Source organism: Nomascus leucogenys, unplaced genomic scaffold (assembly GCF_006542625.1).
Source record: "Nomascus leucogenys isolate Asia unplaced genomic scaffold, Asia_NLE_v1 Super-Scaffold_241, whole genome shotgun sequence".
NCBI lineage: Eukaryota > Metazoa > Chordata > Mammalia > Primates > Hylobatidae > Nomascus > Nomascus leucogenys.
The window spans coordinates 3,693,578-3,719,368 of record NW_022095767.1 but is presented as its reverse complement, the minus strand read 5'-3'; the positions used below and the strand labels follow the sequence as shown (position 1 = coordinate 3,719,368).

General features: G+C 53.2%; 1 protein-coding gene across 3 annotated transcripts in view; it reads left to right on the top strand.

Annotated features, from left to right (window-relative positions):
* The window catches only part of MYO1F (myosin IF), a 57,265-nt gene that overhangs the window by 10,845 nt on the left and 20,629 nt on the right, over positions 1–25,791 (top strand). For 2 of the 3 annotated variants that reach the window (XM_030807726.1, XM_030807725.1), the window contains exons 2-14: positions 11,291–11,428; positions 12,334–12,423; positions 12,506–12,600; positions 13,631–13,718; positions 13,840–13,929; positions 14,888–15,019; positions 15,178–15,312; positions 16,504–16,636; positions 16,837–17,033; positions 18,891–19,172; positions 21,483–21,569; positions 22,754–22,921; positions 25,326–25,411. In XM_030807726.1, the coding sequence (XP_030663586.1) occupies positions 11,291–11,428; positions 12,334–12,423; positions 12,506–12,600; positions 13,631–13,718; positions 13,840–13,929; positions 14,888–15,019; positions 15,178–15,312; positions 16,504–16,636; positions 16,837–17,033; positions 18,891–19,172; positions 21,483–21,569; positions 22,754–22,921; positions 25,326–25,411 (1,721 nt within the window). The remainder of the gene's footprint in view (positions 1–11,290; positions 11,429–12,333; positions 12,424–12,505; positions 12,601–13,630; positions 13,719–13,839; positions 13,930–14,887; positions 15,020–15,177; positions 15,313–16,503; positions 16,637–16,836; positions 17,034–18,890; positions 19,173–21,482; positions 21,570–22,753; positions 22,922–25,325; positions 25,412–25,791) is intronic. The other variant, XM_030807727.1, reaches the window with a different exon arrangement.

Sequence of the window (25,791 nt, the reverse complement as noted above, 5' to 3'; positions counted from 1 at the left end):
CACTTTGGGAGGCCGAGGCCGGTGGATCACTTGAGGTCAGGAGTTCGAGACCAGCCTGGCCAACATGGTGAAACCCCGTCTCTACAAAAAATACAAACATTACCTGGGCATGGTGGCATGCACCTGTAATCCCAGCTACTTGGGAAGCTGAGGCAGGAGAATTGCTTGAGCCAGGGAGGCGGAGGTTGCAGTGAGCAAAGATCATGCCACTGCACTCCAGCCGGGGCAAAAGAGCAACACTCTGTTTCAAAAATAAATTAATTAATTTAATTAAATAAATAAAAATAAAAAATTTTTAAAAAAGCATAGACCAGGCCAGGCACAGTGGCTCACGCCTGTAATCCCAGCACTTTGGGAGGCTGAGGCGGGCGGATCATGAGGTCAGGAGCTCGAGACCATCCTGGCTAACAAGGTGAAACCCCATCTCTACTAAAAACACAAAAAATTAGCTGGGCATGGCCGTGGGAGCCTGTAATCCCAGCTACATGGGAGGCGGAGGCAGGAGAATGGCGTGAACCCGGGAGGTGGAGCTTGCGGTGAGCGGAGATCGCGCCACTGCACTCCAGCCTGGGCGACAGAGCGAGACTCCATCTCAAAAAAAAAAAAAAAAACGTAGACCAGAGCCTGGCACACAGAATAAGTGCTAGTTTGGTGTTTGGGTTTTTTCTGGGGGGTCTTCGTCTGTCATACAGGCTGGAGTGCCGCCACAATCATAGCTCACTGTAACACCAAACTCCCGGGCTCAAGTGATCCTCCTGCCTCAGCCTCCTGAGTGGCTGGGACCACAGGCGCACACCACCATACCTGGCTAATTTTTTTTTTTTTTTTTTTTGCAGAGACGGGGGTCTCACTATGTTGCCCAGGCTGGCCTCAAACACCTGGCCTCAAGTGATCCTTCCACCTCAGCCTCCCAAAGTGCTGGGATGACAGGTGTGAGCCACCACCCGGCCAGGTGTTAACTGTTGTTGTCATTGTTTTCTCTTGTTGTTATTTCCATCCAATCTCCACCCTTAAGCTCTTCAGAGACAAAATGCACTTCCTGTGTCCCCACCCACTGACGCAGCTGTGCCTGTCCCCAGCCTCTCCCCAAATACCTGTTTAGAAAAAGAACAGACCCTTACCTCTCACGACCCTGCTCCTGCCCCACTAGGCCCATGAATGATGCCACTTTGCCCACAATTATTTATTTTTTAATTTTTTTATTATTATTTTTTTGAGACAGAGTTTCGCTCTTGTTGCCCAGGCTAGCTTGCAATGGCACGATCTTGGCTCACTGCAACCTCTGCCTCCCAGGTTCAAGCTATTCTCCTGCCTCAGCCTCCCGAGTAGCTGGGATTACAGGCGCCCTCCACCACACCTGACTAATGTTGTATTTTTAGTGGAGACGGGGTTTCGCCACGTTGGTCAGGCTGGTCTCAAACTCCCAACCTCAGTTGATCTGCCCACATCAACCTCCCAAAGTGCTGGGATTACAGGCGTCAGCTACTGCACCCAACCTGCCCACAATTTTTATTGTCTCTTCTCATCAACCATCTGGTCTCCCCATCTTGAAAATGAAATGAGCTGGGCGTGGTGGCTCATGCCTGCACTCCCAGCACTTTGGGAAGCTGAGGTGGGTGGATCACTTGAATTTGAGGTCAAGAGTTACAGACCAGCCTGGCCAACATGGTGAAATCCCTGTCTCTGGCCGGGCGCGGTGGCTCATGCCTGTAATCCCAGCACTGTGGGAGGCTGAGGTGGGCGGATCACCTGAGGTTGGGAGTTCGAGATGAGCGTGTCCAACATGGTGAAATCCCGTCTCTACTAAAAATACAAAAATCAGCCGGACTTGGTGGCGGACGCCTGTAATTCCAGCTACTCGGGCGGCTGAGGCAGGAGAATCACTTGAACCTGGGAGGCGGAGGTTGCAGTGAGCCGAAATCATACCACTGCACTCCAGCCTGGGTGACAGAGTAAGACTCTGTCTCAGAACAACAACAACAAAAAAACACAGGAAACACGGGCTCCCCTGACCCCACTTCTCCCCGACAGCCTCCCTCCCTCTTCCCTTTCTCAGCCAGATCCTCATTCCTGTCTATACCTCCTAGCCTCCCAATCCTGCTTCTGACCCTGGGGCCCCCTCTTAGTCTCCAGTGAGCTCAGACACTCTTCAGGGTTGAGTTGATGGCTCCTAATCCACCCTCGTCCCATCTGGGCCTCCCCGGCCTGGTCGGGGTTTTGCCTCTGACTTCCCTGGCAGTTCCTACTCAGCCAGTCTGTGGTGAGGGTCAACTTCACCCCCTCCACGCCACTGCTCCCCAGGATTCTGTCATCTCCCAACGCACCCCAGGGGCTCTCAGTGCATCCCAGTCAGCACCTCCTTCTTTTTGTGTTGTTTTCAAGACAGGGTTTCACTCCTATTGCCCAAGCTGAAGTGCAGTGGCACGATCTTGGCTCACTGCAACCTCTGCCTCCCGGGTTCAAGCGATTCTCCTGCCTTAGCCTCTCGAGTAGCTGGGATTATAGGCGCCTGACACCACACCTGGCTAATTTTTGTATTTTTAGTAGAGATGGAGTTTCACCATGTTGGCCAGGCTGGTCTCGAACTCCTGACCTCAAATGATCCATCCACCTTGTCCTCCCAAAGTGCTGGGATTACAGGCATGACACACCATGCCTGGCCAGCACCCACTTCTTATAAAAACACCTAATCTGGCCTCCTTTAAATCCCGACGTTAACCTCAGACAATGGACACACTCGACTCCCATAGTTTCAAAAAGAATCAATGTGATTGCCTGTAATGAACACCTTAGTCCAAATATGAGAGTGCTAGGGTCAGGCCAAAGCTAATCTCAGCACTTTGAGAAGCCAAGACGGGTGGATCACCTGAGGCCAGGAGTTTGAGATCAGCCTGGCCAACATAGAAAAACCCTGTCTCAAGCCAGGCGCGGTGGCTCACACCTGTAATCCCAGCACTTTGGGAGGCTGAGGTAGGTGGATCACCTGAGGTCAGGAGTTCCAGACCAGCCTGACCAACATAGTGAAACCCCAACTCTACTAAAAATACAAAAAAATTTAGCTGGGCCTGTTGGCGGGCTCCTGTAATCCCAGCTACTAGGGAGGCTGAGGCAGGAAAATCACTTGAACCCGGGAGGCGAAGGTTGCAGTGAGCTGAGATCACATCATTCTCCAGCCTGGGCAACAAGAGAGTAACTCCGTCTCAAAAAGGAAAGAAAGAAAGAAAAAGAAAAATCCTGTCTCTACTAAAATTACAAAACATTAGCTGGGCGTGGTGGTGCATGCCTGTAATCCCAGGTACTCAGGAGGCTGAGGCACGAGAATCGCTTGAATCCAGGAAGCAGAGGTTGCAGTGAGCTGAGATCTCACCACTGCACTCCAGCCTGGGCGATAGAGCAAGACTGTGTCTCAAAAAAAAAAAAAAAAACGTCTGTAATCCCAGAACTTTGGGAGGCCAAGGCGGGTGGATCACCTGAGGTCAGGAGTTCGAGACCAGCCTGACCAACATGGTGAAACCCCATCCCTACTAAAAATACCAAAAATTAGCCGGGCATGCTGGCAGGTGCCTGTAGTCCCAGCTACTCAGGAGGCTGAGACGAGAATCACTTGAAACCGGGAGGCAGAGGTTGCAGTGAGCTGTGATCGCGCCACTGCTCTCCAGCCTGGGCGACAGAGTGAGACTCGGTATCAAAACAAAAAAAGGAAAGAAAGAAAGAAGGTGCTAAGGTCAGCAGTCCAAGAAGGCCCAGGAGAGCCACCAGGTGCTCCCACCTGTACACAAGTAGGAAAGTCCCACCTACAGGTCATTTTTTTTTTTTTTTTTTTTTTTGAGACGGAGTCTTGCTCTGTCTCCCAGGCTGGAGTGCAGTGGCGCGATCTCGGCTCACTACAAACTCCGCCTCCCGGGTTCACGCCATTCTCCTGCCTCAGCCTCTCTGACTAGCTGGGACTACAGGCGCCCACCACCACGCCCAGCTAATTTTTTTTTTGTATTTTTAGTAGAGACGGGGTTTCACCGTGGTCTCGATCTCCTGACCTCGTGATCCGCCCGCCTCGGCCTCCCAAAGTGCTGGGATTACAAGCGTGAGCCACCGCGCCCGGCCACCTACAGGTCATTTTTAACGCCACCACCGGCATGACTTTCAGTGAAGTGAGCTTCCAAAATGTTTAACTTGGCCAGGCACCATGGCTCATGCCTGTAATCCTGGCAGTCTAGGAGACTGAGGCAGGAGGATTGCTTGAGCCCAGGAGTTAGAGACCAGCCTGGGCAACATAGGGAGATCCCATCTGTAAAAAAAAAAAAAATTTAAGTAACTGGGCACAGTGGTACTTGCTTGTGGTCCCAGCTAGTCAGGAGGCTGGGGTGGGAGGATCACTTGAGCCCAGATGTCAAAGCTATAGTTAGCTATGATTGCACCACTGCACTCCAGCCTGGGCAACAGAGCAAGACCCTGTCTCAAAAAAATAAATAAGTAAATAAATGTTTAAAATAAACAAAGTGTTGAGCTCTTAGCACACTGAACAAAACTAAAATCTCCCAGCCGGGCCCAGTGGCTTCCACCCATAGGCCCAGCTACTCAGGAGGTCAAGACAGGAGGATTGCTTGGGCCCAGGAGTTCGAGGCCACAATGAGGTATGATCGCACCAGTGCACTCCATTCTGGGTGACAGAGTGAGACCTTGTCTCAAAAAAGACAAGAAAAAGAAAGGAAGGGCCGGTGCAGTGGCTCATGCCTATAATCCCAGTGCTTTGTGAGGCCGAGGCGGGCAGATAACGAGGTCAGGAGATTGAGACCATCCTGGCTAACACGGTGAAACCTCGTCTCCACTAAAAATACAAAAAAAAAAAAAAAAAAAAAATTTAGCTGGGCAGGAGAATGGCATGAACTCTGGAGGCAGGGCTTGCAGTGAGCCAAGATTGCATCACTGCCCTCCAGCCGGGGCAACAGAGTGAGACTCCATCTCAAAAAAAAAAAGAACAAAAAGAAAGAAAAAGAAAAAGGAAGGAAGGCCGGGTGCAGTGGCTCATGCTTGTAATCCCAGCACTTTGGGAGGCTGACATGGGTGGATCATGAGGTCAGGAGTTCAAGACCAGCCTGGCCAATACGGTGAAACCTCGTCTCTACTAAAAATACAAAAATTAGCCGGGTGTGGTGGTGCGCGCCAATAGTCCTAGCTGCTCAAGAGGCTGAGGCAGAAGAATCGTTTGAACCCGGGAGGTAGATTTTGCAGTGAGCCAAGATCGCGCCACTACACTCCAGCCTGGCCAACAGAGCAAGACTATATCTCAACCAACCAAACAAAAAAAGATAGAAAAAAAAGAGGAAGGAAGGAAGGAAGGGAGGGAGGGAGGGAGGGAGGGAAAGGAAGGGAAGAAAGGAAAGAAGGAAAGAAAAATGGAAGGAAAGAAAGAAGAAAGAAAGAGAAAGAAAGAGAAGGGAGGGAGGGAAGGAAAGAAGGAGGGAGGGAGGGAGGGGAGGGGAGGGAGGGAAAGAAAGAGGAAGAAAGAAAGAGAGAAAGAGAGAAGAAAGAAAGAGAGAGAGAAGAAAGAAAGAGAGAAAGAAAATAAAAAGAAAAAAAGGAGAGTGAGAGAGGGACAGTGGGAGGAAGGAAGGGAGGGAGAGAAGGAGAAAGGAAGGGAGGGAGGAAGAAGGAAGGAAGAAAAGAAGAGGGGAAGGAAGGAAGGAAGGAAGGAAGGGAGGAAGGGAGGGAGGGAGGGAGGGAGGGAGGGAGGGAATTCATGCTGACTACTCAGGCCAGGAGCAGTGTGAGGGGTTGAAGCCCTGACTACCCCAGCATTCCATTCTCTGTCCCTGCTGCCGCCACACCTCCACACCTTTCCCCAGACAGTTAACCCTGGCTGGTGCACCCTTTCTCCCAGCTGTTTATCAAAACCCTTCTCAGGCCAGGCACAGTGGCTCACACCTGTAATCCCAGCGTTTTGGAAGGCCAAGGTGGGAGGATCACTTGAGCCCAAGAGTTATAGACATCAGCCTGAGCAACAAAGCAAGACCATGTCTCTATGAAATATTTAAAAATTAGCCAGGCATGGCCAGGCGCGGTGGCTCACACCTATAATCCCAGCACTTTGGGAGGCTGAGGTGGAGAGATCACAAGGTCAGGAGATTGAGACCATCCTGGCTAATACAGTGAAACCCTGTCTCTACTAAAAATACAAAAAATTAGCCGCCATAGTGGCGGGCACCTGTAGTCCCACCTACTCGGGAGGCTGAGGCAGGAGAATGGCATGAACCCGGGAGGCGGAGCTTGCAGTGAGCCGAGATCGTGCCACTGCGCTCCAGCCTGGGCGACAGAGCAAGACTCTGTCTCAAAAAAACAACAACAACAAAAAATTAGCCAGGCGTGGTGGCATGTGCCTGTAGTCTCAGCTACACAGGAGGCTGAGACAGGAGGATCACTTGAGCCCAGGAGGTCAAGGCTGCAGTGAGCCATGACCTTGCCACTGCACTCCAGCCTGGGAGACAGAGTGAGACCCTGTCTCAAAAACCAAACCAAAACAAAACAAAAAAATACTTCTCAGCACCAGCCCAGCCTCCTGTGCGTGTAGATAGAGGCAAGAACCTGTTCTTTTCTTTTTCTTCTTTTTTTGAGACCAAGTCTAGCTCTGTTTGCTCAGGCTGGAGTGCAGTGGTGCAATCTCGGCTCACTGCAACCTCTGCCTCCCAGGATCAAGCGAGTCTCCTGCCTCAGCCTCCTGAGTAGCTGGGATTACAGGCGTGCACCACCACACCCGGCTACTTTTTTGTATTTTTAGTAGAGACGGGTTTCATTATGTTTGCCAGGCTGGCCTCGAACTCCTGACCTCAGGTGATCCACCCGCCTCAGCCTCCCAAAGTGCTGAGATTACAGGCGTGAGCCACCGCGCCCAGCCAAGAACCTGTTATTTGCTGTTGAATAGACCCAGGTTCAAATCCCACACCCTTGGAAACAATACCTGTATCTTTAGTCCAGTGTCCTTAAGGAAGCTGCTATACTTCTCCAGCTTCCGTTTTCCTTCGAGCCTACCCCACACTGAGATGGTGTGATGATGGCTGGCAGTATCAATGATCTACATCCCCCAAAGCAGGTACAGCATAGGTGCTCGGTGAGTGTTAATTCTTTCCTTTTTTTTTTTTTAAGATGGAGTTTCACTCTTGTTGCCCAGGCTGGAGTGCAATGGCACCATCTGGGCTCACCGCAACCTCCACCTCCCAGGTTCTAGCGATTCTCCTGCCTCAGTCTCCCGAGTAGCTGGGACTACAGGAGCCCGCCACCACGCCCAGCTAATTTTTGTATTTTTAGTAGAGATGGGGTTTCACCATGTTGGTCAGACTGGTCTCAAACTCCCGACCTTAGATGATCCACCCGCCTCGGCCTCCCAAAGCGCTGGGATTGCAGGTGTGAGCCACCACGCCCAGCCGTGTTAATTCTTTCAAATGCCCCTCAGCCTGGCTCTATCCTCATGACCACTCAGGCTTGGGGAGGGGCACCAGCCTCCCATCCCACCTTGTTCCCCCAGAGTAGTTCATCCTCTCATCAACCCTGGGAAGTGGAGCTGCCTCTCCCTTTTTATAGATGAGACAATGGAGACTCACAGCAGCATCTGTTCGCCCAGTCAGGATCAGAACCCAGATCTACCCCCATGCCAAAGGCTGGGCTTATTTAATGCCCATGGGCATCCCTCAACAACCTCTAGCTGTCAGCATGTCCAGAATCTGATCATGCACCTCCACCCCGCCCCCAACCCCACTCAAGAACATTCTGTGGCTCCCCAGTACCCCCAGGAGAGACTGGCTCCACTTCTGCCTTACAGTTGCCCATGTGGACACTTCTGCTTGTGCCCTGCCTGTATCCCTGGAATCCACTGGCAAACACAGTCCACTTTAAAGACTTCAATCCCAGGTTGGGAGTGGTGGCTCATGCCTGTAATCCCAGCAGTTTGGAAGGTCGAGGCAGGAAGGTCGCTTGAACTCAGGAATTCAAGACCAGCTGGAACAACATGGTGAAATCTCATCTCTACCAAAAGTACACAAAATTAGCAGGGCTTAGGTGTGTGCCTGTAGTCCCAGCTACTCAGGAGGCTGCGGTGGGAGGCTCACTTGAGCCCCGCAGGCAGAGGTAGCAGTGAGCCATGGTCTCACCACTGCACTCCATCTAGCCTGGGCAACGCAGTGAGACCCCATCTCAAAAAAAAAAACAAAAATACTTCAATTCCCAGCTTTGTTTGCTCTGGTGGTTTTTGCTCTGAATCTGGGTTTCTTTCTTTACCTTTGTGCCCTGTTATTTGACAGAGAAAAGACTCAGCCCCAGTCTCTGTCTCCAGGAGCTCCTGGCCTGGGGATGGGGGGCTTCCGGGAGAAGAGACATCTTATCTGACCATGAGTTCACCAAATGGGGTAGCTCCAAATTGCCATCACTCCTATCTGTCAGACTACTCCTTTGCAGAGATGTACTGAATAGAGATAGAGTGAGCCTGAGAAAGGCAGGGTGTTTAAGGCACTAGATAAATTCAGTCGGGCTAAAAGGAGAGCAACCAGGGCAGGCTTCCTGGAAGAGGAGTTTTTTGGAGAGCATGTGCCTCAGTCTCCTCCATGGGGCCTAAAGAAAACGTTGTCTGGGTCAGGCAAGGTGGCTCATGCCTGAAATTCCAGCACTTTGGGAGTGTGAGGTGGGAGGATCACTTGAGGCCAGAAGTTAAAGACCAGCCTCAGCAACATAGCAAGACCCCATCAATACAAAAAAATTTAAATATTAGCTGGGCATGGTGGCACACACCTGTGGTCCCAGCTATTCAGGAGGCAGAGCTGGGAGGATCTCTTGAGCCCAGAAGGTCACGGCTACAGTGAGCTATGATCCTGCCACTGCACTCCAGCCTGGGTCACAGAACAAGACTCTGACTCAAAAGAAAAAGAAAAACTGAGAGAGGAAATGAAATGAAAAAAATGGCAACCTAGGAAGGTGCTGGCACTGCTGAGGGGCAAGGTGAAGGGACACAGAGGAGAAGGCCGCGGCAGGGGCAGCAGGGGCAGCAGGGAGGCAGGGCTGGGAGTAGAGGGTAGAACTGAGGAACAAAGTCATACACAGGCAGAGTGCAGAGGTCACAGCACATGGTGGCCCGGAGGAGCGCAAAGGGACCAGCTGGTATGTGTGACCACAAGAGAAGAGGAGAGGTGGGAGGGGAGAAGGAAGGAGGCCACCTGGCAGCAGTGGGTCAAATGCCACAGAGAAGTCAGGGACTGGCCTGGGCCTGGGCCTGGGGAGGGGACGGGGGATGTCAAAGGGAGAGGCTGGGAGGCTGGCAGGAAGTGAGAACCGGGATGCGCCCACTCCCCACCAAGCCGCCCGGTCTCCCTGCTCTGCTCCTGCAGCCTGCAGAGCCCCAAGCACCCTGTGCCCTGCCCGCCAAGCCTGGCATCCTTCATGGGAAGTGAGGGGCACTAGGTGGGGTGACGGATGGACAGAGAGACCAAAGGAGAGGGCTGAGGGGCTGGGCGCAGTAGCTTACGCCTATAATCCCACCACTTTGGGGGACTGAGACAGATAATCCATTCAGCCCAGGAGTTCAAGACCAGCCGGGGCAACAAGCAAGACCCCATCTCTACAAAAAAATACACAAATTATCCAGGCATGGTGGCACACGTCTGTAGTCCCAGCTACCTGGGAGGCTGTGGTGTGGTGGAAGGATTGCTTGAGCCCAGGAGGTTGAGGCTGCATGGGGCTGTGATCACACCACTGCACTCCAGCCTAGGCGACAGAGTGAGACCCTGTCTCAAAACTTTTGTTGTTGTTTGTTTGGTTTTTTTGGTTTGTTTGTTTTTGAGATGGAGTCATCCAGGATGGAGTGTAGTGGCAAAATATGAGCTCACTGCAACCTCTGCATCCTGGGCTCAAATGATCCTCCCACCTCAGCTTCCAGAGTAGCTGGGACCACAGACACATGCCACCACTCTTGTCTAATTTTTCTATTTTTTGTAGAGATGGGGGGGGTCTCACTATGTTGCCCAGGCTGGTCTTGAACTCCTGGCCTCAAGCAGTCCTCCCGCCTCAGCCTCCCAAAGTGCTGGGATTACAGGTGTGAGCCATTGCGTCTGGCCCCACTGATCTTTTACTGTCCTCATAGTTTTGCCTTTTCCAGAATATCCTATAGTTGGAATAAGACAGTATATAGCCTTTTCAGATTGCCTTCCCTTTTTTTTTTTTTTTTTTTTTTTTTTGAGACAGAGTTTCACTCTTGTTGCCCAGGCTGGAGTGCAATGGCACAATCTCGGCTCACCGCAACCTCCGTCTCCCAGGTTCAAGTGATTCTCCTGCCTCAGCCTCCCGAGTAGCTGGGATAACAGGCATGTGCCAGCACACCCGGCTAATTTTGTATTTTTAGTATAGACAGGGTTTCTCCATATTGATCAGGCTGGTCTCGAATCCCGACCTCAGGTGATCCACCCGCCTTGGCCTCCCAAAGTGTTGGGATTACGGGCGTGAGCCACTGCGCCCAGCCCCAGATGGGCTTCTTTCACTTAGTCATGTGCCTTTAAGTTTCCTCCATGTCTTTTCATGGCTTGAGATCTCATTTTCTTTCTTTCTTCTTTCTTTCTTTTTTTCTTTCCTTCTTTCTTTTTTATAGAGACGAGGCCTTGCTATGTTGCCCAGGCTGGTCTCGAACTCCTGGCCTCAAGCGTTCCTCCTGCCTCAACCTCCCAAAGTGCTGGGATTACGGGCATGAGCCACTACACCTGGCATAAAAAAATTTTTTTAATTAAAAAAAAAAAAGTCGGGCGTGGTGGCTCACGCCTGTAATCCCAGCACATTGGGAGCCTGAGGCGGGTGGGTCACTTGAAGTCAGGAGTTCCAGACCAGCCTGGCCAACATGGTGAAACTCCGTCTCTACCAAAAATATTAAAAATTAGCTGGTCATGGTGGTGGGCACCTGTAATCCCAGCTACTCGGGAGGCTGAGGCAGGAGAATCGCTTGAACCCGGGAGGTGGATGTTGCAGTGAGCCGAGATCGCGTCACTGCACTCCAGCCTGAGTGACAGAGTGAGACTCTGTCTTTAAATAAATAAATAAAAATTAAAAATAAAAAAAATAGAGGGCTGAGGGCTGGATCTGAGCACTGCAACTTCTGTCTGAGGCAGGGGGCCTGGCTTGGACCCTGCCAGCCTCTCCTGGAGTTGGGGAAGGAGGAATGGAGGTGGGGCGGGGGAGGTGGGACAGAACCCGGAAGCTGATGGTGTTGGTGAGCCAGGTGCCTGGTCCCCGTGCAAGGACTCACCCCGACCCCCCTCTCACCCCCCAGGGCAGCAAGGAGCGCTTCCACTGGCAGAGCCACAACGTGAAGCAGAGCGGCGTGGACGACATGGTGCTTCTTCCCCAGATCACCGAAGACGCCATCGCCGCCAACCTCCGGAAGCGCTTCATGGACGACTACATCTTCGTACCCTGGGCCAAGGCTAGGGGTGGGCAGGCAGGGAAGGAATGAATGGCTGGGCCATGGACGGAGAGGAGGGTGAAGGAGCAGAGGGAGGAATGGGCCGGGAGAGCACCAGGCGGTAAGACAGAGGACAGATGGAGTGACAGCAGGGCTCTGATTGGGGGCAGCTGTGGCTGCCACTGCTCCCTCTGTCCTGGGGAAGCTCAGCCCCAGCGTGTTCCATTTCCCCCATTCCGGATCCAACCCTGTTTGTTCTTTTTTTTTTTTTTTTTTTTGAGATGGAGTCTTGCTCTGTCACCCAGGTTCCAGGCTGGAGTGCAGTGGCACGATCTCAGCTCACTGCAACCTCCACCTCCTGGATTCAAATGATTCTCCTGCCTCAGCCTCCCAAGCAGCTGGGATTATAGGCATGTGCCACCATCCCTGGCTAATTTTTTTGTTTTTGTTTTTTGTGTTTTGTCTTTTGTTTTTGAGACTGAGTGGCTCTTGTTGCCCAGGCTGGAGTGCAATGGCACGATAGCTCGCTGTAACCTCTGCCTCCCAGGTTCAAGCGATTCTCCTCCCTCAGCCTCCCAAATAGCAGGGATTACAGGCACGCACCACCATGCCCGGGTAATTTTTTGTATTTTTAGTGGAGACAAGGTTTCACCAAGTTGGCCAGGCTGGTCTCAAACTCCTGACCTCAAGTGATCCGCCTGCCTCGGCCTTCCAAAGTGCTGGGCTTACAGGCATGAGCCACCACGCCCGGCCAGCCCTGTTTTTTCCAAGAGACTCGAGATGCATCCATTATCTCCATCTCTTCCATCTCCAAGCAATGGAGTTTTAGGAAGCCCTGGGTGGGGGCAGGATGAGGGGACAGGGAGGACAAAACCTACCAGGACACCACACGACCCTTAACCATCCCTCAGACCTACATCGGCTCCGTGCTCATCTCCGTAAACCCCTTCAAGCAGATGCCCTACTTCACCGACCGTGAGATCGACCTCTATCAGGGCGCGGTGAGGCTGGGGCTGGGTGGGAGGCACAGCCCCAAGACCTCTGGCCCCCCGCCCTGGGCTGAGACCTGACCTCCCCCGCCAGGCCCAGTATGAGAATCCCCCGCACATCTACGCCCTCACAGACAACATGTACCGGAACATGCTTATCGACTGTGAGAACCAGTGTGTCATCATTAGGTATGGACAGAGTTGGGGGCCACAGACCCTGCTGACCAGGCCCCCGATGAAACATCATCGCCCCCAGGGAGGTTTGCCTGAAACTCCCAATCTGAACAGAGCCCTGCTGTCCCTCTCTGCCCTCATTCTGTTTTATTTTCCTTGTCACCATCTGACTCACGATGTATTTTATTGATTCATTCTGCTATTGTCTGTCTGTCCCCTCTAAATGTCACCTCAGGCCAGGTGTAGTGGCTCATGCTTATAATCCTGGCACTTTGGGAGGCCAAGGCGAGAGGATCTCTTGAGGCTAGGAGTTCAAGACCAGCCTGGGCAACATGGCAACACCCTGTCTCTTTATAGATAATAATTAGCTGGGCACAGTGGTGCATGCCTATAGTCCCCAGCTACTCAAGAGGCTGAGGAGGGAGGATTGCTTGAGCCCAGGAGTTCCAGGCAGGAACAGGTGCTATGATCACACCACTGCACTCCAGCCTGGGCAACAGAGTGAGACCCCATCTCAGTCAATCAATCTATGCCAGCTCTATGAGAGCAGAGAGAAAGAGAGAGAGAGAGAGAGAGAGAGAGTGTGTGTGTGTGTGTGTGTGTGTGTGTGTGTGACAGAGTCTCAGTCTGTCACCCAGGCTGGAGTGCAGTGGCGCAACCTCAGCTCACTGCAACCTCTGCCTCCCAGGTTCAAGCAATTCTCCTGCCTCAGCCTCCTGAGTGGCTGGGATTACAGGCACCCACCACCATGTCTGGCTAATTTTTGTATTTTAGTAGAGACTGGGTTTCACCATGTTGGCCAGGCAAGTCTAAAACTTTTGACCTCAAGCGATCCGCCCTCCTCAGCCTCCCAAAGTGCTGAGATTACAGGCGTGAGCCACCACGCCCGGCTGAGAGCAGAGATTTTATCTGTCTTGTTCATTACAGTATCCCCAGTACCCGGAATACTGGCAGGCACACAGTAGGTGCTCAATGAATGAATGGTCATGCACTAAAAAGGGCTCTTCCCCATCCACTGATCATTTATTCCTCCATTCATCCCCAGTGGAGAGAGTGGAGCTGGGAAGACAGTGGCAGCCAAATACATCATGGGCTACATCTCTAAGGTGTCTGGCGGAGGCGAGAAGGTCCAGGTGAGATGAGGAAAACAGAAGGATGAGCTAGGTCGCCCTCACCTGCATGGTAGTGCAGCCCCACCCATCTGCACTCCTGCCTCAGTCTGACTTCTTCCCACCCCACCTGCCTCTGCCCCAGCACGTCAAAGATATCATCCTGCAGTCCAACCCGCTGCTCGAGGCCTTCGGCAACGCCAAGACTGTGCGCAACAACAATTCCAGCCGCTTTGTGAGTCTTTGCAGCCCTGCTTGGAGCAGCTGCTCCCTCCATGCTGACCTTTCTACACACACCCACACATACACACACTTGCATTGCCAAGAGCCCATTGGAAACCCAGCAGGAAATACCTACTCCTGAAGGCGAGACTCACTTCCCGCTCATGATCCATTTCAAAAGAGAGTCCCCCACTGGCAGAAGTGTGGAGGCCATGACACCCCTGTGTAACATTCTTAAATACTCCCCCAGCTGCAGCCATGCTACATTGTTCCCATTCACATTTCAGGTCCAATTTATTCCCTCATTCATTCCTTCTTTCGACAATAGTTCTGGGACTCGTTCTTTGTGTGGGTGCTGCGCTAGGCCCAGTGGAAGTCAGGATAGGTAAACAGATCTGGAGTCAGGGTTTGATTCTGTCACTGTGAGCTGTGTAGCCTGGGGGAAAAAAAATCTATGCAACTTCCTGAGCTTCCTCTGTTTGCTCATCCATAAAATGGGGATGATGTTAATATCCATCTCATAGACTTCAGCATTACACCTGCACATGGATGTGGTTTAATAAATTCCATACCCTTGGGCTGGGTGCAGGGGCTCACGCCTGAAATCCCAGCACTTTGGGAGGCTGAGACAGGCGGATCACTTGAGGTCTGGAGTTCAAGACCAGCTTGGCCAACATGATGAAACCCCGTCTCTACCAAAAATACAAAAATTAGCTGGGCCTGGTGGCGGGTGCCTGTAGTCCCAGCTACTCAGGAGGCTAAGGCAGGAGAATCACTTGAACCCAGGAGCTGGATGTTGCAGTGAGCCAAAATCACGCCACTGAAGCCCAGCCTGAGCAACAGAGTGAGACTCTGTCTCAAAAAAAAAAGGAAGAAGGGAAGAAAGACGAGGCTCACAAGACCCATCCCCAATCCTTCCCCCACCTGCACCCCAGGACACTGGGGTGCTGACATGGTTCTCTCGGATTCAGGGCAAGTACTTTGAGATCCAGTTCAGCCGAGGTGGGGAGCCAGATGGGGGCAAGATCTCCAACTTCTTGCTGGAGAAGTCCCGTGTGGTCATGCAAAATGAAAATGAGAGGAACTTCCACATCTACTACCAGGTGCAGGGAAGGGGCCGGGGGAGAGGGAGCCCCACCTGGAGCCCAGCGGGGTGGACAGTGGGAAGGTAAACACCTAGGAGGGCATGGCAGGGCAGACGGAGGATCACAGGGGCTGAGCCAGGCAAGCACCAGATGCATGAACATGGCACACCCTCCAGCTGCTGGAAGGGGCCTCCCAGGAGCAAAGACAGAACCTGGGCCTCATGACACCGGACTACTATTACTACCTCAACCAATCGGACACCTACCAGGTGGACGGCACGGACGACAGAAGCGACTTTGGTGAGACTCTGGTGAGCACCGGCCTCCACTCCAGTCCCCGGCCAGGCAGACCTCAGCCCCAGAAACCCTCCTGAGTTACAAATTAGGAAACTGAAGCCCAGGCCAGGCACGAGGCTCAAGCCTGTAATCCCAGCACTTTGGGAGGCCGAAGCAGGCGGATCACTTAAGGTCAGGAGTTTGAGGCCGGGCGCGGTGGCTCACGCTTGTAATCCCAGCACTTTGGGAGGCCGAGGCAGGCGGATCACGAGGTCAGGAGATCGAGACCACGGTGAAACCCTGTCTCTACTAAAAATATAAAAAAAAAATCAGCCGGGCGTGGTGGCGGGCGCCTGTAGTCCCAGCTACTCGGAGAGGCTGAGGCAGGAGAATGGCGTGAACCCGGGAGGCGGAGCTTGCAGTGAGCCGAGATCGCGCCACTGCACTCCACCTGGGCGGCAGAGCGAGACTACGCCTCAAAAAAAAAAAAAAAAAAAAAAAAAAAAAGGTCAGGAGTTTGAGACTGGCCTGGCCAATGTGGTTAAACCCTGTCTCTACTTAAAATACAAAAATTAGCCAGGTGTGGTGGTGCGTGACTGTAATCCCAGCTACTGGGGAGGCAGTAGAGTCTCAATCTTTCACCCAGGCGGGAGTACAGTGGCGCTATCTTGGCTCACTGCAACCTCCACCTCCCGGGTTTAAGCGATTCTCCTGCCTCAGCCTCCCGAGCAGCCGGGACTACAGGCGCATGGCATCACGCCCGGCTAATCTTTGTTTTCTTAATAAAGATGGGGTTTTACTATGTTGGCCAGGCTGGTCTTGAACTCCTGCCCTCAGGTGATCTACCTGCCTCGGCCTCCCAAAGTGCTGGGATTACAGATGTGAGCCACCGTGCCTTTTTTTTTTTTTTTTTTTGAGATGGAGTCTCACTCTGTTGCTTGAAAACGGGAGGCGGAAGTTGCAGTGAGCCGAGATCACACCACTGCACTCCAGCCTGGGCAACAGAGGGAGACTCTGTCTCAAAAATATAAAATATAATAAAAAACAAAGCCCAGAGAGGTGCAGGCACTTACCCAAGGTCACGCAGCAAGTGATTGAAAAGGATAGGACAGGGACCCAAGGGTGCTCACTTCCTGAATCCGTGCCGTGGTCCCTCAAGCCTGCCCCTGGTGGCAGGTTGGAGGCCAGGATTCACCGCACAGTTTCTGCCCCCGTTGTACCCACAGAGTGCTATGCAGGTCATTGGGATCCCGCCCAGCATCCAGCAGCTGGTCCTGCAGCTCGTGGCGGGGATCTTGCACCTGGGGAACATCAGTTTCTGTGAAGACGGGAATTACGCCCGCGTGGAGAGTGTGGACCGTGAGTGTGGGTGTCAGGGAGGGCGGGATGGAGGCTTCTGAGTGTGTGAACTGCGTCCTCCTAGCTCAGCCCCCCAGGAAGCTGAGAGCCCACGAGGCAAAATGTGGGTGTCACTGGGCAAGATGGGGATAATAGGAGGCCCATGCAGGAGGCACAAGAGCCCAACCGTCCCGTTTTTGCCCTGACCTTTGCCCTGGTAGTCCTGGCCTTTCCCGCCTACCTGCTGGGCATTGACAGCGGGCGACTGCAAGAGAAGCTGACCAGCCGCAAGATGGACAGCCGATGGGGCGGGCGCAGTGAGTCCATTGATGTGACCCTCAACGTGGAGCAGGCAGCCTACACCCGTGATGCCCTGGCCAAGGGGCTCTATGCCCGCCTCTTCGACTTCCTCGTGGAGGCGAGTAGGGCTGGGGCTGGAAGGCAGAGTGGACGCTCTGGGGTCACAAACATTTATGGAGGCCGAGTGCAGTGACTCACGGCTGCAATCCCAATGCCTTGGGTGGCCGAGGTGGGAGCATCCTTTGAGGCCAGAAGTTCAAGACCAGCCTGGGCAACATAGCAAGACCCCCATCTCTAGAGAAATTTCAAATTAGTTGGGTGTGGTGGTGTGCACTTGTAGTTCTAGCTACTCAGAGGGCTGAGGTTGGGGGATCATTTGAACCCAGGAGGTTGGGGCTACAGTGAACTATGATTGCACTGTTGGTACTCCAGCCTGGGTGACAGAGCAAGACCCTGTCTCTAAAAAAAAACTTTTGGCCAGATGCAGTGGCTCATGCCTGTAATCCCAGCACTTTAGGAGGCTGAGGTGGGCGGATCACTTGAGGTCTGGAGTTCGAGACCAGTCTGGCCAACATAGTGAAACGCCATCTCTACTAAAAATTACCCGGGCGTGGTGGCACATGCCTTTAATCCCAGCTACTTGGGAGGCTGAGGCAGGAGAATCACTTGAACCTGGGAGGTGGAGGTTGCAGTGAGCCAAGGTCGTGCTATTGCACTCCAGCCTGGGCAACAGAGAGAGACTCTGTCTCGAAATAAATAAATAAAATAAAATAAAAACTTTTTTAATGTATGGAGTCAGCCTGGGCAACATGGTAAAACCCTGTCTACAAAAATACAAAAATTAGCCAGGCATGGTGGCTGGTGCCTGTAATCCTGGCTACTCAGGAGGCTGAGGTGGAAGAATCCCTGACCCCAGGAGGTTGAGGCTGTAGTGAGCCATGATCAAGCCACTGCACTCCAGTCTGGACAACAGACTGAGACCCTGTCTCAAAATAAAAATTAAAATAAATAAAGTATAAAATGTATGGCCGGGCGCAGTGGCTCATGCCTGTAATCCCAGCACTTGGGGAGGTCAAGGCGGGCAGATCACCCGAGGTCAGGAGTTTGAGATCAGCCCTGGCCAACATGGCAAAACCCCGTCTCTACTAAAAATACAAGAATTAGCCAGGTGTGGTGGCACATGCCTGTAATCCCAGCTACTTGGGAGGCTGAGGCAGAAGAATCTCTTGAATCCTAGAGGCGGAGGTTGCAGTGAGCCGAGATTGTGCCACTGGCATTCCAGCCTGGGCAACAGAATGAGACTCCATCTCAAAAAAAAAAAAAAAAAAAAAAGAAAAGAAAAGAAAAAGCCCCATAAGGTAATTGCTATTATCAACCCCTTTTAAAGATAAGAAAATAGAAGTGCAAGGCCGGGCACAGTGGCTCACGCCTGTAATCTCAGCACTTTGGGAGGCTGAGGCAGGCGGATCACGAAGTCAGGAGATCGAGACCACGGTGAAACCCCGTCTCTACTAAAAATACAAAAAATTAGCCGGGCGTGGTGGTGGGCCCTTGTAGTCCCAGCTACTCGGGAGGCTGAGGCAGGAGAATGGCGTGAACCCGGGAGGCGGAGCTTGCAGTGAGCCGAGATCATGCCACTGCACTCCAGCCTGGGCGACAGAGCGAGACTCCGTCTCAAAAAAAAAAAAAAAGAAAGAAAAGAAAATAGAGGTGCAGAGAGGTTCAGGGGCAGAGTCAGCTCCGGAGTCAGGGACCCTGATACACTGACACTTGGGTTTCTCCTCTGAGTGACTGATTAGGGGGTGGGGACACTGTACACAGAGCCAGGAAGGGCAGAACTAAAGAGGGCTGGAGGGAAATTGGCATGAGGGGACATCACCCATGAAGTTGGCTAGGCGTGTGTCTAAGGAGTGGTGGGCAGGGGCTTCAGATCTGACTGATGCCCACTGACCTCCTGTCCCCACCCACACCGCAGGCCATCAACCGTGCTATGCAGAAACCCCAGGAAGAGTACAGCATCGGTGTGCTGGACATTTACGGCTTCGAGATCTTCCAGGTACGGCCCCCTGCCTCCAGCCCACATCCTGTCCTCCCTGGGGCTGCCCAGGGTGGCCACAAGAACTTCCAGCACCAGGACATTGAGGGAAGGACCCTTTTCCTCCTTCTGCAGAAAAATGGCTTCGAGCAGTTTTGCATCAACTTCGTCAATGAGAAGCTGCAGCAAATCTTTATCGAACTCACCCTGAAGGCCGAGCAGGTGGGCAGCCAAGCAGTCAGGGATGGGGGATCCTGGGGTGGAGGTGGGGTGGAAGGACCATGAGCATCTCTTAGCAACTAGGGGACACCCCAGCCCTCCCCGCCGCATTCCCACCTCTCTGTGCCAACCTACCCAGGTTCTATAGTGATACTTCCTTCTGCCTCTAAAGCTTTGGGAAGGACCATGCCTCTTAGTTCATTCATTCAGCAGTTATTTATTGAGCACCTGTTGTGTGCCAGGCACTGTTTAGGGTGCTTGGAGACACAGCCATGAACAATAAGGCAATAGTCCCTGCTGTCTTCATTTTGCCCCTCCCCCAGAAGCAGAGCCTGAGGCAAGGATTCAGAGACAAATGGTTTTTCTGGGAGGCAATCCCAGGAAGCTCCAAGAGGAGACTGAGGAAGTAAGTCAGGGATTTTTTTTTTTTTGAGACAAAGTCTTGTTCTGTCGCCCAGGCTGGAGTGCAATGGCATGATCTCGGCTCACTGCAACCTCTGCCTCCAGGGTTCAAGTGATTCTCCTGCCTCAGCCTCCCGAGCAGCTGGGACTACAGACACCCACAACCATGCCCAGCTAATTTTTGTATTTTTAGTAGAGACAGAGTTTCACCATATTGGCCAGACTGGTCTCAAACTCCTGACCTTGTGATCCACCCACCTCAGCCTCCCAAAGTGCTGGGATTACAGGTGGGAGCCACCATTCGCTGCTTTTTTTTTTTAATTTGAGACAGGAACTCGCTCTGTTGTCCAGGCTGGAGTGCAGTAGTGTGATCACAGGTCACTGCAGTCTACACCTCCTGGGCTCAAGCAATCCTCCCACTTCAGCCTCTCAAGTAGCTGGGACCACAGGCACACACCATCATGTCTGGCTAATATTTTAAAACATTTTTGTAGAGTTGGTGTTACACTTCGTTTCCCAGATTGGTCTTGAACTCCTGGCCTCAAGCAATCCTCCTGCCTTGGCCTGCCAAAGTGCTGGGACTACAGGCATGAGTTAACATGCCCAGCCCTGAGACAGGGATTTTTTAAAAAGAGAGAGAGAGAGAGAGGCTGGGCGCAGTGGCCCACGCCTGTAATCCCAGCACTTTGGGAGGCTGCGGTAGGTGGATCACCTGAGATCAGGAGTTTGGGACCAGCCTGGCCAACATGGTGAAACCCTGTCTCCACTAAAAATATAAAACTTAGCCGGGCGTGGTGCCGGGCACCTGTAATCCCAGCTACCCAGGAGTCTGAGGCAGGAGAATCACTTGAACCTAGGAGGCAGAAGTTGCAGTGAGCCGAGATTGCACCACTGCACTCCAGCCTGGGCAACAGCAGAATGAGACCCTGCCTAAAAAAAAAAAAAAAAGGAAAGAAAGAAAAGAAAAAAGAGAGATAGACCGAGCCAGACACAATCACTCACACCTATAGTCCCAGCTATCTAGGAGGCTGAGGTAAGAGGATTGCTTGGGCCTGGGGGTTCAAAGCCAGCCTGGACAACATAGTGAGACCCCATCTCTACAAAAAAAAACATAAAAATTAGCCAGGCATGCTGGTGTGCTCCTATGGTCTCAGCTACTCAGAAGGCTGAGATGAGAGAATCACTTGAACCCTGGAGGTCAAGGTTGCAGTGAGCTAGGATCGCATCACTGAGCTCCAGCCTGGGTAGCAGAGCAAAACCCGATCTCAAAAAAAAAAAGCAAGCTGTGTGCAGTGGCTCATGCTTGTAATCCCAGCACTTTGGGAGGCCGAGGTGGGCAGATCACCTGAGGTTGGGAGTTCGAGACCAGCCTGACCAACATGGAGAAACCCCGTCACTAATAAAAATACAAAATTAGTCAGGTGTGGTGGCACATACCTGTAATCCCAGCTTCTCGGGAGGCTGAGGCAGGAGAATCACTTGAACTCGTGAGGCGGAGGTTGCGACGAGCCAAGATCATGCCATTGCACTCCAGCCTAGACAACAAGAGTGAAACTCCATCTCAAAAAAAAAAAAAAAAAAAAAAGAGAGTCCAAATAATGTGTTAATGAGCACGTTATGCTGTGGACAACTGGGGTGCAACTGCACTGGGACTCGAGGAGGCTTCATAGAGCACACAGAGAAGCGAGGGAGCTGGGGTATTTATCCACCCACTCCTGTTGATTATTGGTCAAGGACTGCTGAAACCAGATGTAATTCCCTGGCACTTCCAGCCTTGCCCACACAGGAGTGATGGGCTTTGTTACCAGAGACAGTCCTAAGTGATGAGATGGAGAAGGGGAGAGGACATGGGGGGAAGGGTGGCCACACCTTTTTCACTGGCCCCCACATCCACCCGCTTTTCCACCCTAGGAGGAGTACGTGCAGGAAGGCATCTGCTGGACTCCAATCCAGTACTTCAACAACAAGGTCGTCTGTGACCTCATCGAAAACAAGCTGGTGAGGGCTGGGTCAACTTTGGCAGGGGCATCTCACTGGGCCCCTGAGCTAGGTCCAGAAGATGGGGGGAGGGCCAAGGGCATTATGGCATCCTCAGGCCCTTCCCTACCCTACACTCAGGCTTTCCAGCGACAGAGCACAACTAAAATGTCCCTTCCGCCCCTCATCCATTCATTCCACCTACTTGTCCACCTTTCGCTTAATCATTCAATAAACATTCCCCGGGAACCCCAGCTCAGAGTTAGAGTCAAATTTGCAGATTCCATGCCGGTGGCTCACGCCTGTAATCCCAGCACTTTGGGAGGCCGAGGTGGGCGGATCACCTGAGGTCAGGAGTTCGAGACCAGCCTGACAAATATGGTGAAAACCCGTCTCTACTAAAAATACAAAAAATTAGCCAGGCGTGGTGGCGGGCGCCTGTAATCCCAGCTAGCCGGGAGGCTGAGGTGGGAGGATCATTTGAGCCCAGGAAGTCAAGGGTGCAGCGAGCTATGATTGCACCACCACACTCCAGCCTGAGGAATAGAACAAGACCCTGTCTCAAAAAAAATTAAATTTAAGACGTATTTAGGTGGGACACGGTGGCTCATGCCTGTAATCCCAGCACTTTGGAAGGCCAAGGCAGGTGGATCACCTGAGGCCAGGAGTTCGAAACCAGCCTGGCCAACATGGTGAAACCCCATCTCTACTAAAAAATACAAAAATTAGCCGGGCATGGTGGCGGCATGCCTGTAATCCCAGCTACTCCAGAGGCTGAAGCAGGAGAATCACTCGAACCTGGGAGATGGGGGCTGCAGTGAGCTGAGATCACACCACTGCTCTCCAGCCTGGGCAACAGAGCAAGACTCCGTCTCTAAATAAATAAATACATATATAAGGCAGGTCCCCCTACCAAGGGATTCTAGTCTGGGGCCTGAATCTCTTGAGGGGTCCCCATGTACTTCTGTACCCCAGTGAGCTTCCACAGCAGCCCCACACACCCTTGCCCCCCTATCCCTTCCATCCCTGACCCCTGCAATGCTTTTTGTACTTGTATTTGGAAGCTCCTGGTGCCCTCCCCGCTCCCAAAGCTCTAGCTCCCTCCACTCCTCCACCCCCTCCCTCCCCTAATCTCCCCACTGACAATCTGTGGGGAAGCAAGGCAGACCAAACTGAGCCGCTGCTGGCTCCCGCTCGCCCTGCAGAGCCCCCCAGGCATCATGAGTGTCTTGGACGACGTGTGTGCCACCATGCATGCCACGGGCGGGGGAGCAGACCAGACACTGCTGCAGAAGTTGCAGGCGGCCGTGGGGACCCACGAGCATTTCAACAGCTGGAGTGCCGGCTTCGTCATCCACCACTACGCTGGCAAGGTGCGCCCCCTGCCCCTCCCCTACCCTGTGCCTCCTCACAGACCCCCAGGGCTCTGGGCTGTAGCCCCCACCCTCCAGCACCCAGGCTGGAAAGAGCATGCTAGGACCCTCATCCAGGGCTGTAGAATTCCACTGTCCCCCTGCCTCAATCCACCCCCTACTAACCAGAACTACAGACCCTTCCGACTGACCCCCCCAGGAACTCTCTAAGCCCCAGACTTGCCTGGACACCACCACCAACAACAACAACAGCAGCAGCAGCAGCACCACCAGCAGCAGCAGCACCCACCACCATCACCACCACCATCACCACCACCACCACCACCCCCACCCCACCACCACCACCACCACCCACCCCACCACCATCACCACCACCCACCACCCCACCACACCACCACCACCACCACCACCACCATCACCACCCACCACCACCACCACCACCACCATCCACCACCACCACCACCACCACCACCACCACCACCACCACCCACCACCACCACCACCACCACCACCACCACCACCACCATCACCACCACCACCACCACCATCACCACCACCACCACCCACCACCACCACCACCACCACCACCCCACCGCCACCACCACCACCAGCCACCGCCCACCCCACCGCCACCCGCCACCACCAGCACCACCACCACCACCACCACCACCACCATCACCACCACCACCACCACCACCACCACCACCACCACCCACCACCACCACCACCACCACCACCACCACCACCACCACCGTGTTCCCTGGGCCAGGGCTACAGAAACCCTGGCCTCTGATCCAGGCCACAGCTTCCCTTACACATCAACTCCCCTAACAGAGGGAACAGAATTCCCCCCAATTAACACCAGCTTGGGTACTAGACTGCCTATGCTCATGGATAAGCCCCAATGTGAGTCATAACCCCCTGACTAGGACACAGCCCCCCACCTTCTGATCCTAATTTGGAGAGGAAATCCCCAAAGCCCCCAGGCCCCTCCTGTGAGCCACCAGCCTTCAAAATGTGCCGAAGCCTCCTACAGACCCCTACCGAAGGCTACAGAAATCCACTGGACTCCAACCATGCCCGCAGCCCCGCTCCCCAAAAGACAGGACTACAGATTCTCAGGCAGTGATCCGAGGATCTCACAACATGAGAGCAGAAGTTCCTAGGAGTGCCCCTAAAATGGGCTGGAGAGGCTGGGAGTGGTGGCTCATGCCTGTAATCCCAGCACTTTGGGAGGCCAAGGCGGGCAGATCACCTGAGGTCAGGAGTTCGAGACTAGCCTGGCCAACATGGTGAAACCCAGTCTCTACTAAAAATACAAAAATCATCTGGGCGTGGTGGTGGGCACCTGTAATCCCAGCTACTCAGGAGGCTGAGGCAGGAGAATCACTTGAACCCAGGAGGCGGAGGTTGCAGTAAGCCAAGATTGTGCCACAGCACTCCAGCCTGGGCGACAGAGCAAGACTCCAACTCAAAAAACAAAAGCAAACAGGGCCGGGTGCAGTGGCTCACGCCTGTAATCCCAGCACTCTGGAAGCCTGAGGCGGGCGGATCACAAGGTCAGGAGATCGAGACCATCCTGGCTAACATGGTGAAACCCCGTCTCTATTAAAAATAAAAAAAATTAGCCAGGTGTGGTGGCGCACGCCTGTAATCCCAGCTCATCGGGAGGCTGAGACAGGAGAATCGCTTGATCCCGGAAGGTGGAGGGTGCAGTGAGCTGGGATCGTGCCATTGCACTCCAGCCTGGGTGATAGAGCGAGACTCTGTTTCCAAAAAAAAAAAAAAAAAAAAAAAAAAAAAAAAAAAAGAAGCAAACAAACAAAAAGGGCTGGAGCTCCCATGTTCCCTCAGCCAGGGTTGCAAAAGCCCTGCTCGGAACTACAAAGAGCCCCAAGGTAGCAGCTCCAGCCCCCAACCCTGGCTGAAGGGCCCCCAGGGATCCCTGAGCCAGGGCTGTTATCCTCCTGACACAGGCCCCCTGCACTGGCCCCCGATTGACCAGGTCACAGATATCCAATCTAACCTCTGACTCCCAGGGACCCCCCACCCAGGCTGCAGCCCCTCCACCCACCAATCTGAGCTATAACTTTCACTGCCCCCCGGCCTGTGATGCAAGCTGCAGCTCTCTCCCAGCTCATCTAGGTTGTAACCCCCACCTCCCCTTACCTCTGACCTGGGATACAGCCACGATCCTCTAACCTCAACTTGAACATCAGCCCTCCAGGAAGCCCGCCCCCCATCCCCTATTCTGAACTGTAGATACCCGCCAGCCAGCGCTGTAGACACTCCCTGATCCTCTCATCCCACAGCAGGTCCCAGGAAACCCTTGACCACCTGGGCTGTAAGCACCCCACGCCCACCCTCCCAGCCAGGTCTCTCAGTCCCTCACTGTCCCCTCCAGGTCTCCTACGACGTCAGCGGCTTCTGCGAGAGGAACCGAGACGTTCTCTTCTCCGACCTCATAGAGCTGATGCAGACCAGTGAGCAGTGAGTGGTCCCGGGCACGGGGACCTCCGGCTACAACCCCCCAAGGGAATGGAGGGAGGACCGGGGCACCACCCCATCTTCCCCAGAGCTGCCATCTCGCCACAAACTCTAGGGAAGTGGCTGTGCAGCCAGGATGGTGTTTCTATGGACTAGTAGAAAAGTAACTATGGACTGAGGTAAAGGGTAACTCCAGAGGCCAGGCGCGGTGGCTCATGCCTACAATCCCAGCACTTTGGGAGGCCGAAGTGGACAAATCACTTGAGAGGCCAAGAGTTTGAGACCAGCCTGGGCAACATGGCGAAATCTTGTCTCTACTAAAATTATAAAAATTACCTAGGCATGGTGGCGCGCACCTGTAATTCCAGCTACTCAGAAGGCGG